General features: G+C 44.1%; 1 protein-coding gene across 1 annotated transcript; it reads left to right on the top strand.

The window, feature by feature from the left end:
* The first annotated feature begins 7353 nt into the window (after positions 1 to 7353).
* ERV3-1 (endogenous retrovirus group 3 member 1, envelope) lies at positions 7354 to 15960 on the top strand. The gene is made up of 2 exons (XM_058276643.2): positions 7354 to 7380; positions 13244 to 15960. The coding sequence occupies exon 2, from the start codon at positions 13590 to 13592 to the stop codon at positions 15624 to 15626; it is 2037 nt and encodes a 678-aa protein (XP_058132626.1). The 5' UTR covers positions 7354 to 7380; positions 13244 to 13589; the 3' UTR covers positions 15627 to 15960.
* The last annotated feature ends 767 nt before the right edge of the window (positions 15961 to 16727 follow it).

A 16727-nucleotide genomic window follows, 5' to 3' on the forward strand; every position in this document is an offset into this window, starting at 1 on the left:
CCAAATGAACATGAATGAAAATTAGTGAAATTTAAATCAACAGCTTTGATTTAATGTGCTGGATAGTACTGATTTCTCAAAATTTGGCATGCTTATCCTGCCATAGATCACATGAAAAAGCAAGTCTCCAACTATTTTTCTAATCAGACTGTGAAAAAAAGCTTTGTTTATACAGACATCATGACATAATATGGTCTTATCATGAACGCATTATGTATATATTGTCTTCCTTTCTCCTTTTCTCATTATTCTAAAAAAAAACCTAGATAAGTATATCATGCTGCCAATATGATTGAAAATACAAATGGAAAATATCAGCACTGATGTCATATGACAGAATTCATTTTTAGTCATTTTCTACATAATAAAAAAATTCACTAAATACCAAAGTTAAAAGACAAAAACTGTTAAAATTACCCTTGGATTATTAGAGGCTCACAAAATAAGTTTTATTATTATTATTATTATTTGAGGTACCAGGGTATTATTATTATTTGAGGTACCGGAGATTGAAACCAGAGCCTCATATGTGGGAAGCCACCACTCAACCAATGAGCCACATCAGCTCCCCTGAGTTGGTTCCCTCATTTGCTTGTTGCCTGGTTTTTATTGTTGTTGTTGTTGATCGTTTATAGGATGCACCGGGGACTGAGCCCAGTTTTTCCCATGTGGGAAGGAGGCACCCAACTGCTTAAACAACATCCTCTCTTCACAAAATATGTTTTCATCCTTACAGAATAAATCACTTAACTTCTCTAAATTTTGGATTCCTCATTTGCAAATGGGTAAAGAGAATTATAAGCTGAAAGATAGATTAGGCTTTTATTTTTTTAATCTTTTTGCCATCCATAATTCAATGAAACACATTTGACATGAATCTATTAGATACCTAATGGCAAGAAATATGCAGTGTCTGAGATTTTACTTTTCTTGAAAACTGACAAGTTAGCCTGCCACAGGGATTTTTTTACTCATGGCACACAGAGAAGTATTTTTCTTCACTTCATCTCCAAGTACCATGGAGTCAATATGGAGTGGTATTGATGTTGTTCATGTAGTGGGTTTGAATGATACTAGAGGAATCCTGGATTTAGAGGTACCAAATATTTATATTGAACTGCAAGGAAATATGTCCTTTATCAGGGAAAGAGATATTATCTTTATTATGTTATACAATAAAATATATAAGCCCTTTTCTTGTGGCAAACACTGTCTCTGTCTTCCAAGGATGTTGTTTGCTATAAAAAACATCTTTGAGAAAACAGTCTGGAATAAATGGCATCAGCCATTGCACTAGGCACTTAGGAAAGAAAAGTGAATAAATTCATAGTCTTCATTCTCAAGGAGCTAACTGACTAGTGAAGGAAACCAAATATTTAAACAACTGTATTACAATAAAATAAGTATTAAAAAGAGCGCTATGAATTAAGAGAGTTATCCTGCCATGGTAACTCAAGTAGGACTTAAAAGAGGAGAGCTTCAAGCTGGGAGTTAGGAATAAAGTAGAAGTAAGCATTAAGGAACAAGGGGGCTAAGATAGCCCACTGCAATATGTAGACAGGATACTCTAGGTACTACCATTAAATGGCTTGGAGCACAGTTTCTGAAACTTAGATTAACATGCACAAATAACTTAAAACGTTTTTTGGTGAAATTTCTTTGTCAATTTCAAGCATTGTAAGACAGTATTACTCATGAAGGAAAACAATGCTTACAATGCCCAGACCCTGCAAGATCTCTTTCCAGACTAACTCATCATCAATCACATTCAGCCTGACATTGTGTAGCTGTCAATCAGTTTGCACCGAAGAAGGATGGAACACATTTAAATCTTGAATAAAATCGTGAAAAATTGAAAGTTTGTCTAATAAAATGGCTTTCATATTTGGCTCAATATTTAATTGTAACAAATATTTAACACTTTTCCTTATTTAATTAGTTTATCTTGGCCATGTTAACTTGATTTGATTTGGCAAAAGAAACTATAAACTTTACTTCATATATGATAGAAATGTGTGATGGACTATAATTGCTTTTAAATTTTAGTGAGTTCCACAACAGAAGAGGGACCCTTAATCTGCAAAACATCTTTTGATATTGTGACACTGATGACACTAAATAAATTTAAAGTACTGTTCTTGATATTAATGGTTGTGTTATAATACTAAGTGAAAATATGTATTCTTTTAAAAACTTGTCTGTAAGCCTGCCATCACTGAGAATATGATATTTCAAAATTATACTTCCTGGTCATTTCTGTCTGTAAATATAATTTTGTAATGCAAGTTTAATTAGAAAACAGCATTCACTATCTTACAAACAATCCATAGCCTGACTTATAATTCTCTTTTCTTTCTTTGTAGCTCTGTTCTATTATAGCTTTATTTTCCTTATGACATTTGGACTTCACCTATAAAAGTTTTCTTTGAAAAAATTTGTCAGTCTTAATCTGGTCTAGATTCTCCTTGGTAATATATTTCATGCTATAATTGAAGTGAACAGAAGAGGAAGAAACTCATTTCTAATCAGACACCTGCCAGTCAGCAACCTAAATATAGTTATAATGTGACTTTAAGCCATGGAGAAATCCTTTTGTATATTTTAGAAATTTAAAAGTTTTAGTAGGAAAAATTATTTTCAAATAATTCTTTTAGTAATAGCATATTTAAATCTCTTTAAATTATGCATTTACCACTGAGGGTTTTTTGCTAAATTTCGAGTGCTAATGATTTTCCCATGGACAACATTCTATTTCATCCATTTTGTAAAAGATTTATGCAAATACAGAGATTGCATATGCTCCCCCTTTACCTTTAGGGAAAATCTTCCGTGCTTTTAAAAAATCTTTAATCGTTGTATCATCCTCTTTTCAGCTAAACCCATTAAATATCCATAAATCAGTTTTGAGGGTAGAAAGGAATTTTGACTACATAAGGTGTAATATGACACTTTATAGTTAATCTGGGTCTTAACTTAGCTGCATTATATAGAAAATTACAGTGGAGGCCTAATATTAAATTCAGGATGAGTCCATTAGACAATTACCAGATCTCATTCCTACAGTCTTCTGAGCAGATATATAAACTCTGTGACAATATAAGCAAGCTATTATAATACTGGACCCATGACTCATGAAACAATTCAGCAATTATCTTTTATTTTCTCTTTCTGGAGAGTTAGAGATCATCTCTCTTGTATTAGACACAAAGGAAAGTAAACATTATTTGCACATAATGAGGTAAAAAGTTGCTGTCATCTTTAAGAAAATTCTTAGAGCCTCTTTTTGAACTTTTGTTTTGAAATAAGAGATTCAAAAGAAGTTTTAAAGATAGTACAGACAGGTGACATATACCATTTACCCTGTTTCTTCCAGTAGATGTTGCTTACATAATTTAAACAGAATATCAAAACCAGAAAATTTACATTGGTACAATGTGTGTTCATATTTCCATGCCATTTAATCACATGTGTACATTCATATAACCACCACTGCAATCATGATACAAAATCATTCCATAACCAGAAAAATATAGCTCATGCTACTACTTTATAGTCAGTCACACGCACCCCATTACGCATCACCATCTATAGTGGATTGAATAATGTACCCCCAAAATTCTTGTCTACCCAGAACTTTAGAAAGTGACCTTATTCAGAACTAGGGTCTTTGCAAGTGTAATTAGTTAAGGATCTCGAGATGTAAGTTAAAGTGCACCTTAAATCCAATGACTGCTAACCTTTTAAGAAGCAGGGAGACACCGGGAAACACAGAGAAGGAGGCCATTTGAAGATGGAGTCAGAGATCAGAGTTATACAACCCAAAGTCAAGAAATGCCAGGGTTGTCAGCAGTCATTAAAAGCTAGGAGACAGGGGACAGTTTCTCACTCAGAACCTCAGAGGGGACCAACCCTGCCAACACCTTGATTTCTAACTGATAAGTTCCAGAACTATAGAAGAATAATTTGTTATTTTAAGCCGCCCTTAGTTGAACTTTGTTATGGCAGTTCTAAGAAATGAATATGCCATCCTTAACCCCTGGCTACCATAACCCCAGGATACTATATTTTATCCAATTCTAGAGTTTTGCCATTTAGAGAATGTTATATAAATGGAGTCAAATAGTATGTGCCCTATGTAAATGGACTCCCCCCTCCCCCAGAATAAGCCCTTGAGATACATCGAAATTGTTGCATGTATCAATAGTTCATTCCCTTTTATTGCTGAGTTGTGTTCCATGGCATAGATGTAGCAGTAGTTGTTTAATCATTCATCTATAGAAGGACATTTGGTTATTTCCAGGATTTGCTATTACAAGGTAAAGTTGCTGTAAATATTTGCATAAAATATTTTGTGTATACCTGAGTTTCCCTTCTTTTGAATAAATACCCAGTAGTGGGATTGCTGGGTCATATGGTAAGTGTAAGTTTACTGCTTTTTAAAAAAACTGCCAAACTATTTTCCAAAGTGACTATACCATTTTACATTCTAATCAGCATCATATTAGCTATTCCATTTCTCTGTAACTTTACCAGAATTTTATACTGTGACTATTTTTTAATTTCTTGTTCTTCTAATAGACATGTAAGCGATATCTCACTATGGTCTTAATTTGTATTTTCCTAGTGGCTAATGATATTGACCATCTTTTCATATGCTTATTTACTATATGTATATCCTCTTCAGCAAAATGTTTCCATGCCTTTTGCCTATGATCTAATTGGCTTATTTTAGTTTTTTTGGTTTATGTTTTTTCTATTAAGTCTGGAGAGCTAAAACCCTAGATATTACACAAACACACAAAGCCGTACATACACACATGCATAAACAAACATAAGACTCTGAAAGCTAGTGAGAGTCTATGGCCATACCACCCTGAAGGCGCCCAGTCTCATCTGAAAGGTAGTGAGAATAAAGCAGACCAGGAGTACCACTGTGGTGATTTCCTTATGTTTTCTTTTTTCCTCGTATATATCAGACAGTGTTCTTGGACACTGGTGAAGCCTGCAATGTAGTAATTCCAATGCGTGCAGAGAAAAATAATCCCCAAGAATAGCGACATCGAAGAACCAGGAAATGGGCAGCCCAGCAAGACAGAAAACTTTTAGAAAATAACCACTTTAGACAACAAAAAAAACAGAAAACAAAACAAAACAAAAATAACTATGGCCACACTCCAAGGTCCCTGCAAAGGCCAAGTGTAGAGTGTTGACATATCCACTCACCAGGATGTAATGATTTTCTTTAGACTTCTGTCAAGGTGGTGTCAGAGAATTCTAAGGAAGGAGCGCGGGCTTTCATTCCAGTTAGGTGTGAAAGAACACACTGTGATATCATTAGAGACCACATAGATGCTTAGTCCTCTACCTCCATGCAGCATTAATGAGCTGGTGACCTCTCTCAAACACAGTGATATCAACAGAGATGTAGTAGGGAGCCTGACCTTGCAAATCTGCATGGATGTAACCAGGCACCACTGCCTTCCCTCCTCCCAGATGTAGTTGTCAAAGGAAGCTGAATGGAAAACCCAGATTCCAACCATGCAGGCAGTAATTAAAGTGCCCTCCTTTCCCCAACACCCAACATGGAACAGTGTCAGAGGAGGCCTGCCAAAACATATATCAACATTTTTGGTGTGCTCCCTCTGTACCTATCTTACGCTGGCTAAGGTACTTTCCTCATTACTGACCTTCGATCTAGTTAATAAACAACTTTCCACCTCTGGGGCTTAAACTCCCAAGGGCCCAAACCCACATCTGCAGCTACCACCCACACATGTCCCTCAAAACCCAAACTGGTTCCAACTGGTAAGCTAACCATCCCCACTGCCCTCAGATCCCCAACCCCTATCCCTTTTCATTCATGTTTTCTTTAAACTAACCAATCCTTGACTCCCATGAGTAAGCTATTAATCTCCAGCCCTGAACCATAATAAAGACACTAGCTCAGAGCTTGTTCTGCCTGTGCGTTCCCCACCTGCTGGCTCAGTCACCCAAACCTAAAGCACTTCCTGTCAACCCCTTATGGCAGGTCTCTCTCCAGGACCTGCGAGTAACAAACTATCTTTTCACATGCATTCCGGTTTCTGTTTTCCATTTTGTCACACCTGACCAGAACCAAGTTAAAAGTCCAACCTAATCAATTTGGAAAAAGTGACACAGTGAGCAGACTGTGTTGCTCAAGACCACAGGAAATGAGGCATAATGCCTTTTTGATGCTCTTGGCTTACTAACTGGCATTCCTAGATAGCTGGAAAGGATCTGTGACTTCCAGGCATATGTCTGTGACACTTTGTGCAGCTGCCTTTTGCAATAGTCGGTATTATCAAAACTTCCCAACCCAAACTGGCAGTACAGTAGAACTGAGTCCTCTCCAGGAACTACAAACCATCAAGTCCTAGTATGGCAAGAGGGAAAACCCTATTTTTCTAGAACTCCCCCAAATGGGAATGTCTGGTATCAGGTGATACTGTCCCTGAGTGACATTGACTATTGTTTTAATTCCCTCATTCCTACAGCAAATATCATGCAATGGGTTGGCTTAAAAAAATGGGGATTTATTGGCTCACAGTTGTGAGGTGAGGAGGAGAAGATAAATCAAGATGTTATCAAGATTATGCTTTCTTCCCAAAGACTGGCATTCTGGAGTTGGTTGCCAGCAATCCTTAGTCCTCGGCTCCCCTGTCACATTGATATAGCCTGTGCATTAAAATCAAAATTATTTCCAAGAGTACCTAGTCTCCAAGATGGCCAAATAAGTAATAAAGGCCCTACAGTCTTTGAATGTTCAGAAGGGATGTGAGACTGAATGTGTATTCAGGGCTGCCTCCAGACAATGTGGAGCTATGCTAATCCAAACTGGCTTGGATGTGGAGAATATGTAACTCACCTGGAGGAAATAACCTATCTGATACTAAGATCTGAAGAACCTAACCAAAGGTCTGTTTACCATCACTGTTAGTCTTCCTAATCCTATATCCTCTGTATAAAAGGGTCTGGAAAAAGCTGTTCGGGGCTCGGTTTTTGTTAGGACAAGAGTCCGCCGAGCCCGGCCGGTCGAAATAAACCAGCTTCCTTCTCAGTATTCTCTCGTGTCCTGGCCTTCGAAACCGCGCCTATCCGAATTTCTCCACTACATTTCTGGCGAGCCAGCCAGGAGGGCGCTGAGAAGGTCAGAGGCGGCAACAGTTGTTTGCCCCTACCGGACGTCTCCGGGGAGGCCGGGAGGGCCCGGGCGAAGCCCAGCCCTGGGCGCCCCTGGACACCCCATTTGAGTCCAGAAAGAGGTTGTGGTTTTCGCTGGAGCCCCTCCGGAGGAGCCGGGGACACCGGGAGGTTTGAGAGACCCTGAGAACAAAGCAAGGAGCTCCACACGTCGGATTGGTAAGACCCCCGGGGGCATAGTGCAGGGAAGGCCTAATTCTGAAATTAGGAGGGAGTCTGATCAACTCTCATAGAGGAGGCCCTAGTACTCCTGAGAATACAGGAGGAAGCCGTCTCCTCTTCAGGTCCGAGGAAAGGAAAGGGGGGTGGTTGTGTGCGTGTGCTTGTGGCGACTGAGTGAGACGCGGAAAATTGCTTCTGCGGCGCGAGTGCGGAGTCCCGATCCGCGGTTCCGTGGCGACCTCATACGATCAAGGGCGGTCTGGGGGGTCCCTGCAAAGGGACCCTCTTCCATATCGGGGGCTTATACCGATCCGCTAAGGTTAAGAGGCGCCTGAAAGTTCCCGCGAGGGACGCGGCCGGAGACGGACGAAGCGAAAGGCTTGAGTGACTGTTGTACACCGCCGGCACAGGGTGGAAATGGGAAACACACACAGTAAAACCCCGTTAGGATGTATGCTAGAAAACTTCCCCCGTGCATTCCAGGGAGAGATGTACGGCATAAGGTTTCAGCCAGGAAAGCTTAGGATGCTTTGTGAGTTAGAATGGCCAACTTTCGGCATGGGCTGGCCCCAGGAGGGCACTTTGTATCCCCGGATCATCCGTAAAGTCCACGAGGCAGTGACTGGAAATCCAGGGCATCCGGACCAATTCCCCTACATTGATGCTTGGGAAAACGCTGTGAGCCAAAACCCACCTTGGTTAAGGAAGTGCATGGCTAAGGAAGCTAGAATTTGCTTAATGCAGAAACCGAGGAGTGCCGTCCCAGGGACCAAACCAAACAATCACCGTGCAAAGGGCACAGAGGAAGTGCGTCCCAAGTCCAGTGCTAATCCGCCCGTTTTGAAAGGGCCAGATGAATTTGAATTTCCACCGCCTTATGCGATGACTCCCGCCCCGGCGGTACTAAGGAATGAAAATGAGCTAGTCTCCCTAAGCAGTGACCCACAGTCGTCATCCGCACAGGGAAGTGCGATATCCTCACCATCCCCGCCGCTGCTTTTGTCACCATCAGAGAGGGCACCTATACTATCCCCGCAGTTGCCTTTATTGCCATCTGCACCTGAGAGCCCTACGCCATCCCCACAGCAGCTTTTACCGTCTCCGCAGCGGTCTTTGGCACCTTCGGCAAGAAAAAATGCAGACCAGCTGCTTTTACAGCCAGTTGCCTCTGGCAACGCCGCAGCAGCGCTGCGGGTCGGTCAGGGAGGAGACGCTAAGAGATTACAGCTCGAACCACAGGGAGCCCCGGGGGCAGACGGAGCAGGGGAAAAGGCTGCTTTCCAGTTCCCGCTCCGTGAAACCCGGGCCCCAATCTTTTACGATGCAGATGGCCAGGTTCAGGGAGGAAGCCGGACATTTATCTATCAGCCCTTTACTACGACAGATCTCTTTAACTGGAAAAGCCACACCCCACCATTTTCGGAGAAGCCTCAGGCCATGGCAGACCTTTTCCAGTCTATCATACAGACCCACAGACCCACGTGGGCTGATTGTAAACAACTTATAATGACTTTATTGAACTTTGAGGAGAGAATGCGGGTCACACAGGGAGCGCTAGCCTGGCTTAGAGAGCACCCACCTGAGGGAACTTTGGACAGTGATCAATATGCCCGCATGCAGTTCCCAGAAGAGGACCCCCTGTGGGATCCAAATAGCGCTGTCGGGCTCAACCGACTAGAGACATTCCATAGGGCATTAGTTGAAGGATTCAAGGCGGGGAGCCACAAGGCAGTGAATATGGCAAAGACCAGTCAAATTCTACAGGCTCTAGATGAGAGTCCTGCTCAATTCTATGAGAGACTATGTGAGGCGTTCCGTGTATACACGCCCTTTAACCCAGATGCTCCTGAGAGCCAAACAATGGTAAATGCAGCATTTGTTGCTCAGTCACAGGCTGACATTCGGAGAAAGCTGCAGAAATTAGATGGGTTTGCTGGAATGAATATCTCTCAGCTCATGGAAGTAGCTACTAAGGTTTATGTCAACCGTGATGAAGAAACAAAAAGGGAGGAAATTAGGAAGATGAGGAAAAAGGCAGATTTTCTGGCTGCAGCCATAGTGGAAAAGTCCATTCCTGTAACAAGGAAGGTAACTTGGCAAGCCCCAGCCCCAAGGAGAGGGAAAGGCCCACGTCTAGGGCGAAATCAGTGCGCATACTGCAAGGAGGATGGACATTGGAAGCGAGAGTGTCCTAGCTGGCCACTTGACCCGGCTGCCTCTGCAGCCAAAGCATTAGCCAGAAAGGCCAGTGGGGTATCACGACCCAAACGCTGCGACCGTAAAGGTTCAGAAAAGAAACCTGCAAATCAGATCATTGGGCTGGCAGGAATGGAGGACTCTGATAGAGATTATTAGGACAGACCGGGCTCCTATTCCCTTGGCCCCGAGGAGCCTATGGTCGGAGTTCAAATTGGGGGCCGCACCATACAGATGATGGTTGACACTGGGGCTCAACATTCTGTAATGACCAAGCCAGTTGGGCCTCTATCAAAAAGGCAAGCCAATATCGTAGGGGCAACTGGCAAAAGTGCCCAACGGCCTTTCCTTCAAGCCAGGACCTGCAACATTGGGGGAAGGGAAGTCACTCACAAATTCCTCTATCTTCCGGAGTGCCCAGTCCCCCTCCTGGGTCGAGACCTGCTGTCAAAACTACAGGCTCAAATTACCTTTAGTGCCACAGGGCAATCCACACTGATCTTGGGGCCACAAGACCCTCCGAAGGTAGCGCTGACCCTTCCTCTGCAGGAGGAATGGAGACTGTTTTGCCTGAGTGAGACTGGCCAATCTATGGCCACACAGCTCCCCTTTGAAGATGTGCCTGAAGTATGGGCAGAGGGGAACCCGATGGGGATGGCACATGACATTCCTCCAGTTATTATTGAAATAAAGCCTACAGCCAGTCCAGTAAGCATAAGGCAGTATCCAGTTCCACGCGAAGCGCAAGAAAGGGTCCAGCTACATATTCAGAGATTGCTGAGTGAGGGCATATTGAAGCCGTGCCAGTCTCCGTGGAACACCCCTCTCTTCCCAGTTAAAAAGCCAGATGGAGATTACCGCCCAGTCCAGGACTTACGAGCAGTTAATTTGGCAGTAGTAGCCCTTCATTCTGCAGTTTCAAATCCTTATACTCTGCTCAGCTTAATACCAGCATCGGCAATCTATTTCTCATGCCTAGATCTTAAGGATGCTTTCTTCTGCATTAGGGTAGCACCAAGGAGTCAGCCGATTTTTGCCTTTACATGGGAAAATCCAAATTCAGGTGAAAGGCAGCAGCTGACATGGACGCGATTGCCTCAGGGATTTAAAAATGCACCCACTATTTTTGGACAAGCCCTGGCCAGTGATCTCAAATCCTTTAAGGCAGAAAGCCATAACTGTTTTCTTCTCCAGTATGTAGATGACCTCATTCTCGGAAGTTCCACCTATCAGGACTGTGCTGGTGGAACCCATGCTCTTTTAAAACATCTACAGCAGAAGGGCTATCGGGTGTCTAAGAAAAAGGCCCAAATCTGCCTACCTCAGGTCAAATACCTAGGTTACAAAATAACACAGGGGCGCCGTGAATTAGGACTTGAGAGAAAGGAAGCGATCTGTAGTCTTCCTGAGCCCAATTCTCGCCGGAAGCTGCGAGAGTTCCTTGGGGCAGCTGGATTCTGCCGCAATTGGATCCCCAATTTTGGGGTTCTCACGCGCCCTTTATATGAAGCCACGAAGGGGGGAGATAGGGATCCCCTGCTCTGGGAAAGCCCACAGAAAAATGCTTTCACTGCTCTCAAACAAGCTCTAATGGAAGCACCGAGTCTCGGACTTCCGGACCTCAGTAAGCCGTTCTACCTCTATGTTCACAACCGCCAAAGCATAGCAGTAGGAGTACTCACTCAATACCTCGGTTCCTGGCAAAGACCTGTAGCGTATTTATCTAAACAACTGGACACTGTAGCCCAGGGATGGCCTTCATGTTTGCAAGCTGTAGCGGCTGCAGCCGTGCTTACAGTAGAAGCTATAAAATTGACTCTTGGGCAGCCTATTATTGTCCGGGTTCCACATGCAGTAGTCACAATCTTAGAAGCCAAAGGAACACATTGGCTTACTAACAGCCGCCTGGTTAAATATCAGACTCTATTATGTGAAAACCCATCCATCCAGCTGGAACTTGTAAAAACCCTAAATCCAGCCACCCTGCTACCCGTAGAGCCAGGGGTTCCAGCCCATAACTGCCTGGAAACATTGCAAGAAGTATATTCCAGCAGGCCAGACCTTCAAGACCAGCCATTGGCAAATCCTGACATGGAGTTTTTTACAGATGGGAGTAGCTTTATGCAGGGCAGCAATCGACGAGCAGGATATGCTGTAGTAACATCTGAGACCACAGTAGAGGCACAGCGCCTCCCAAATAACACATCAGCACAAAAAGCTGAACTCATTGCCCTCACCCGAGCCTTGCAACTTGCAGCCGGAGCCAAGGTTAACATCTACACAGACTCCAAATATGCCTTTCTTACCCTGCATGCGCATGGAGCCTTATATAAACAAAAGGGACTCATTAACTCGGGAGGCAAGAGCATTAAATACGGCACACAGATTCTGGAGCTACTAGATGCAGTTTGGGAGCCTGCCAAAGTAGCTGTAATGCACTGTAAGGGACACCAGACCAGCCACAGCCCCATTGCCCAGGGAAATCGGAGGGCAGACGCTGAAGCAAAAAGAGTGGCACGGGAGGGATCCCTATCTGAAAACCTGGCTGCTGCTCTCATTCCTCAACCCCTTAATTATCAGAACATCCAGCATACACTGCCTGTCCTTGCCCCGCAGCCTCTGAGTCACCGAGAGCCACAATATACTCAAGCTGAGAGAGAGTGGATACTCTCTGAGGGCGGGACACAAGGGGAAAATGGATGGTGGACATTGCCTGATCACAGAATAGTTGTGCCGCAAATATTAGCAGCAGCCGTAGTTCAAGACTACCATGAGAATACACACTTGGGAAAAACTCATCTTAAGGAAGTGTTAGAAAGATTCTTTTACATCCCAAGACTAGTCACTATCACCCATGCTGTATGCCAACGATGTGTGACATGTGCAAAGAATAACCCTCGCCAAGGGCCCACAACAGCCCCAGGGGTCCAGAGAATTGGTAGTATGCCCCTCGAAGATCTAGTAGTTGATTTCACTGAAATGCCACGATCTGGAGGCTATAAATATCTCCTAGTCCTTGTTTGCACGTTTTCTGGCTGGGTGGAAGCCTTCCCCACTCGAACAGAAAAAGCTGAAGAAGTAGCCAAGGTTCTTCTTAGGGAAATTATTCCTCGCTATGGGCTACCGCTCTCAATTGGCTCTGACAATGGACCAGCCTTTGTCTCTGAAATCACTCAAAAGATTGCAAAGGCACTGCGCATCCAATGGAAACTGCACACCGCTTACCATCCTCAGAGCTCAGGAAAGGTAGAGCGAATGAATCGTACAATAAAGACTTATATTGCCAAGATTTGCCAAGAAACTGGGCTAACATGGGTGCAAGTACTTCCAAGTGCTCTCCTCCAAATTCGAGCCAGCCCAAGCCGAAAACTAAGCCTAACTCCTTATGAGATCCTCTTTGGGAGGCCTCCTCCCTTAATCAGAAATATAGAGGGGGATCTTAGAGAAAGAGGGAACTTATCAATAGCTCAGCAGATGATAAGCTTAGGAAAAACCCTACATAACCTGCATCGCTGGGTCCAAGAAAGGGCCCCCATTAGCTTAAGCAGCTCTGTACACCCGTACAAGCCAGGGGATGCAGTCTGGGTCAAGGACTGGAAGTCAGCTCCACTAACTCCTCGATGGCGAGGGCCCTATCTTGTCATTTTATCCACCCCCACTGCAGTTAAGGTGGCTGAAATCATCCCGTGGATTCACCATAGCCGAGTCAAGCGAGCTGCCTCAGAGTCCTGGACCTGTGTTCCAGATACCCACAGCCCAACCAAGCTCATCTTGCGAAAAAGGGGAACGCCGAGCCCTGCTCCAGTCACACCCCGGAAGCTGACTGGTCTACGCACGGCTGAAGATTGAGGAGGGAACACCGAGCCCTGCTCCAGTCACACCCCGGAAGCTGACTGGTCTACGCACGGCCGAAGATTGAGGAGGGAACACCGAGCTCTGCTCCAATCACACCCGGAAGCTGATTGGTCTACGCACAGCCGAAGATTAGGAATCCGGTTTAATCTGTTGCAATGCCCCTTTGCCTGTTTTTCCTACTTCTAGCCCTAAACCTCCCCTGGTCCCAGGTCGACACCACAGAATGTGAGCCATGTATTCAAAAGGTGCGTACAGGGGCCCATGTCAACACCACATTAATATATCATAGTCAGTACACCTGCAAGGGCCAGGTAACCACCTGTCAGTTTCAGGGAACCTCCTATAGTGTCTGTAATGCATCTGGCCAAATAACCTGCTATGATCCTAGACCCCCAACAGTCTCCCGTAAATGGGAAATAAGAGTGCTTAATCGAAATGGGAAGTTGCTTTCCTCCACCCCAGTCATGAGCCAGAATGAACAAGTGTCCCTCCTATTTGATGCATGTCAGGCTATAGACTCTGGGACACCATGGAACACAAATTGTGGAGGGCTCGGCTGGGAGCGGAAGTATACTCATAGCAATAAGTACATGTGCGCTCCAGAGATGAGAAGAGCAGCCCAAGGGGGGAGCTTTTGGTGCAAATACATAGGTGCATACTACTGCCCTTACTGGTCTTGTGTCACCTGGGCCACCTGGAAAACAAACATAGCTAAACAGACAGCTATCCTCACCAAGGGTATGGCCCCGGCTAACTGTCCACGTGGTCAATGTAACCCTTTAAATCTCACCATCCTTAAACCTGAATCCTGGCAGACTCAGGGAGTCCGAATGGGCCTCCGCATTGATGGTAAGGGAATAGACCCAGGAGCCTACATCTGGGTTGGGTATCAAGAATACCCACTCACAAGTAAAGCCCATTCTGTGTTCCACTCCTTTTATGAAGAAATGGAAAAGCCCTTTTCCATCCCACAAGCAGCAACAAACCTCTTTATAAGCCTGGCTGAAGTGGTGGGCGCAGCCTTAAATGTCTCCTCATGTTATGTATGTGGTGGTACTAATATGGGAGACCAATGGCCATGGGAGACCAAGGAATACAATTACAGCCAACCATATAATGCAACTGGCCTCCCAGCTGTCCCCCGAGATAGTATGTGGCCCTTACAAACTTCTGTCATAGGAAAATATTGTGCTTCAAGGGCCTGCCTAAGCTCCTCTATAGCTGTTGGAAATCTAACATGTACAGGGGGAAAATTCCAAAATTATACCACAAATACAACAGAACCTTGGGGAACATGGAACGAATCAGACCTCGTTCTCATAAATCGTACTTTCCCCAATTTAATCACAGTGTGGAACTCCACTGCAAAGGGCCCCTTTACTGCCCCAAATGGTTTGTACTGGATTTGTGGGAAAGTTGCATTCCGAGAACTGCCACGAAACTGGTGTGGAACTTGTATGCTTGGTACAATAAAACCCTCCTTCTTCCTCATTCCCCTAACAGAAGGGAAAGAGCTAAGCCAGCCAGTGTATCAAAACATAAAGGAAAAAAGGGCTGTCATTACCTGGGGAGGTGAAGAATGGCCCCCTGAGCGTATAATCCAATACTATGGGCCAGCAACTTGGGCAGAGGATGGCATATGGGGTTACCGAACCCCTATCTATATGTTAAACCGAATCATCCGCCTACAAGCGGTGGTAGAAATAATAACTAATGAAACTGCCCATGCACTGAACTTACTAGCCCAAGAGCAAACTAAATTCAGGAATGCCATCTATCAAAACCGTCTTGCCCTAGACTATCTCTTGGCAGCTGAAGGGGGAGTTTGTGGAAAATTCAATCTCTCTAACTGCTGCCTTGAATTAGATAACACTGGAAAGGTTATTGATGAAGTTACAAGCAATATAGTAAAAATTGCTCATGTCCCAGTGCAAACCTGGAATGGCTGGAATATAAATAACCCCTTTGGAAGCTGGCAGTCAATAGTAAACAATTTCAAGCTTCTATTGGGAATAGTTGCCCTCTTCATAGGAGCATGCACCATCCTTCCATGCCTCCTTCCTTTCATCATAAGCAGAATGCGCACCCTAATAGATGGTGTAGTAAAAAGGCAAACAGCTGCCCATCTCATGGCTCTATATACATACCAGCCAGTCCAGAGGGACTCAGACAATAGTGATGCCGAAGTTTAATAACTTAAACTCGGCCTCAAAGGGGGGAATATGATATAGCCTGTGCATTAAAATCAAAATTATTTCCAAGAGTACCTAGTCTCCAAGATGGCCAAATAAGTAATAAAGGCCCTACAGTCTTTGAATGTTCAGAAGGGATGTGAGACTGAATGTGTATTCAGGGCTGCCTCCAGACAATGTGGAGCTATGCTAATCCAAACTGGCTTGGATGTGGAGAATATGTAACTCACCTGGAGGAAATAACCTATCTGATACTAAGATCTGAAGAACCTAACCAAAGGTCTGTTTACCATCACTGTTAGTCTTCCTAATCCTATATCCTCTGTATAAAAGGGTCTGGAAAAAGCTGTTCGGGGCTCAGTTTTTGTTAGGACAAGAGTCCGCCGAGCCCGGCCGGTCGAAATAAACCAGCTTCCTTCTCAGTATTCTCTCGTGTCCTGGCCTTCGAAACCGCGCCTATCCGAATTTCTCCACTACAACATGGCAATGCACACGTGGCCTCTTCTGGCCTCTTTTTTCTCTTCTAGTTTCCACTGACTTTCAGCTTCTGACTGCTTGGCCTGGACCTTTTTTCTCTCTTTCAGTGGCATTCTCTATAAACCTTATAAGATTAAGACCCAATCTGGACAGTATCTTTTCTGAAGTAACCTCATTAAAAGGTTCTATTTGCAAGGGTTCACCCCCATTGGAATGGATTAAATTTAGGAACATTTTTTCTGGAGCACAAAGCTCCAGATAACCAGAGCCAAATAATGAAGGCTTTGTCATGGTTCCCACAGTAGGAAACTGTAAGCAATAGACAGGCTTTCCCATACCAAGCTGTGAACTGCCAAGGGAGATAGTGGGCTAAGCACATGTGATTCGAAAGAGTGTTAGACTTCCCAGCGCCAGGACCACAGCAGCTGAGAGTCTTTGGGGCTATGCCTGATGAGCTCACCACTATCATGCTAGTGAAAACAAACCTCAAACCCCAGGAGCTTGTTTGTGTCACCCTAGACCAGGGGTTCTTAACAAGGGGTCCATGAGCTTGAACTGAAATTCAAAAAAAACATTATTCTTGTGGGAATGCGTTGGCGTGGGTGTGATATATTTACTAAATAA

Source organism: Dasypus novemcinctus, chromosome 2, assembly GCF_030445035.2.
Source record: "Dasypus novemcinctus isolate mDasNov1 chromosome 2, mDasNov1.1.hap2, whole genome shotgun sequence".
Classification (NCBI taxonomy): domain Eukaryota; kingdom Metazoa; phylum Chordata; class Mammalia; order Cingulata; family Dasypodidae; genus Dasypus; species Dasypus novemcinctus.

Bases quoted from the DNA above. Each gene is read 5' to 3' on its own strand.
- ERV3-1 (XM_058276643.2), top strand. From the start codon at position 13,590: ATGCCCCTTTGCCTGTTTTTCCTACTTCTAGCCCTAAACCTCCCCTGG.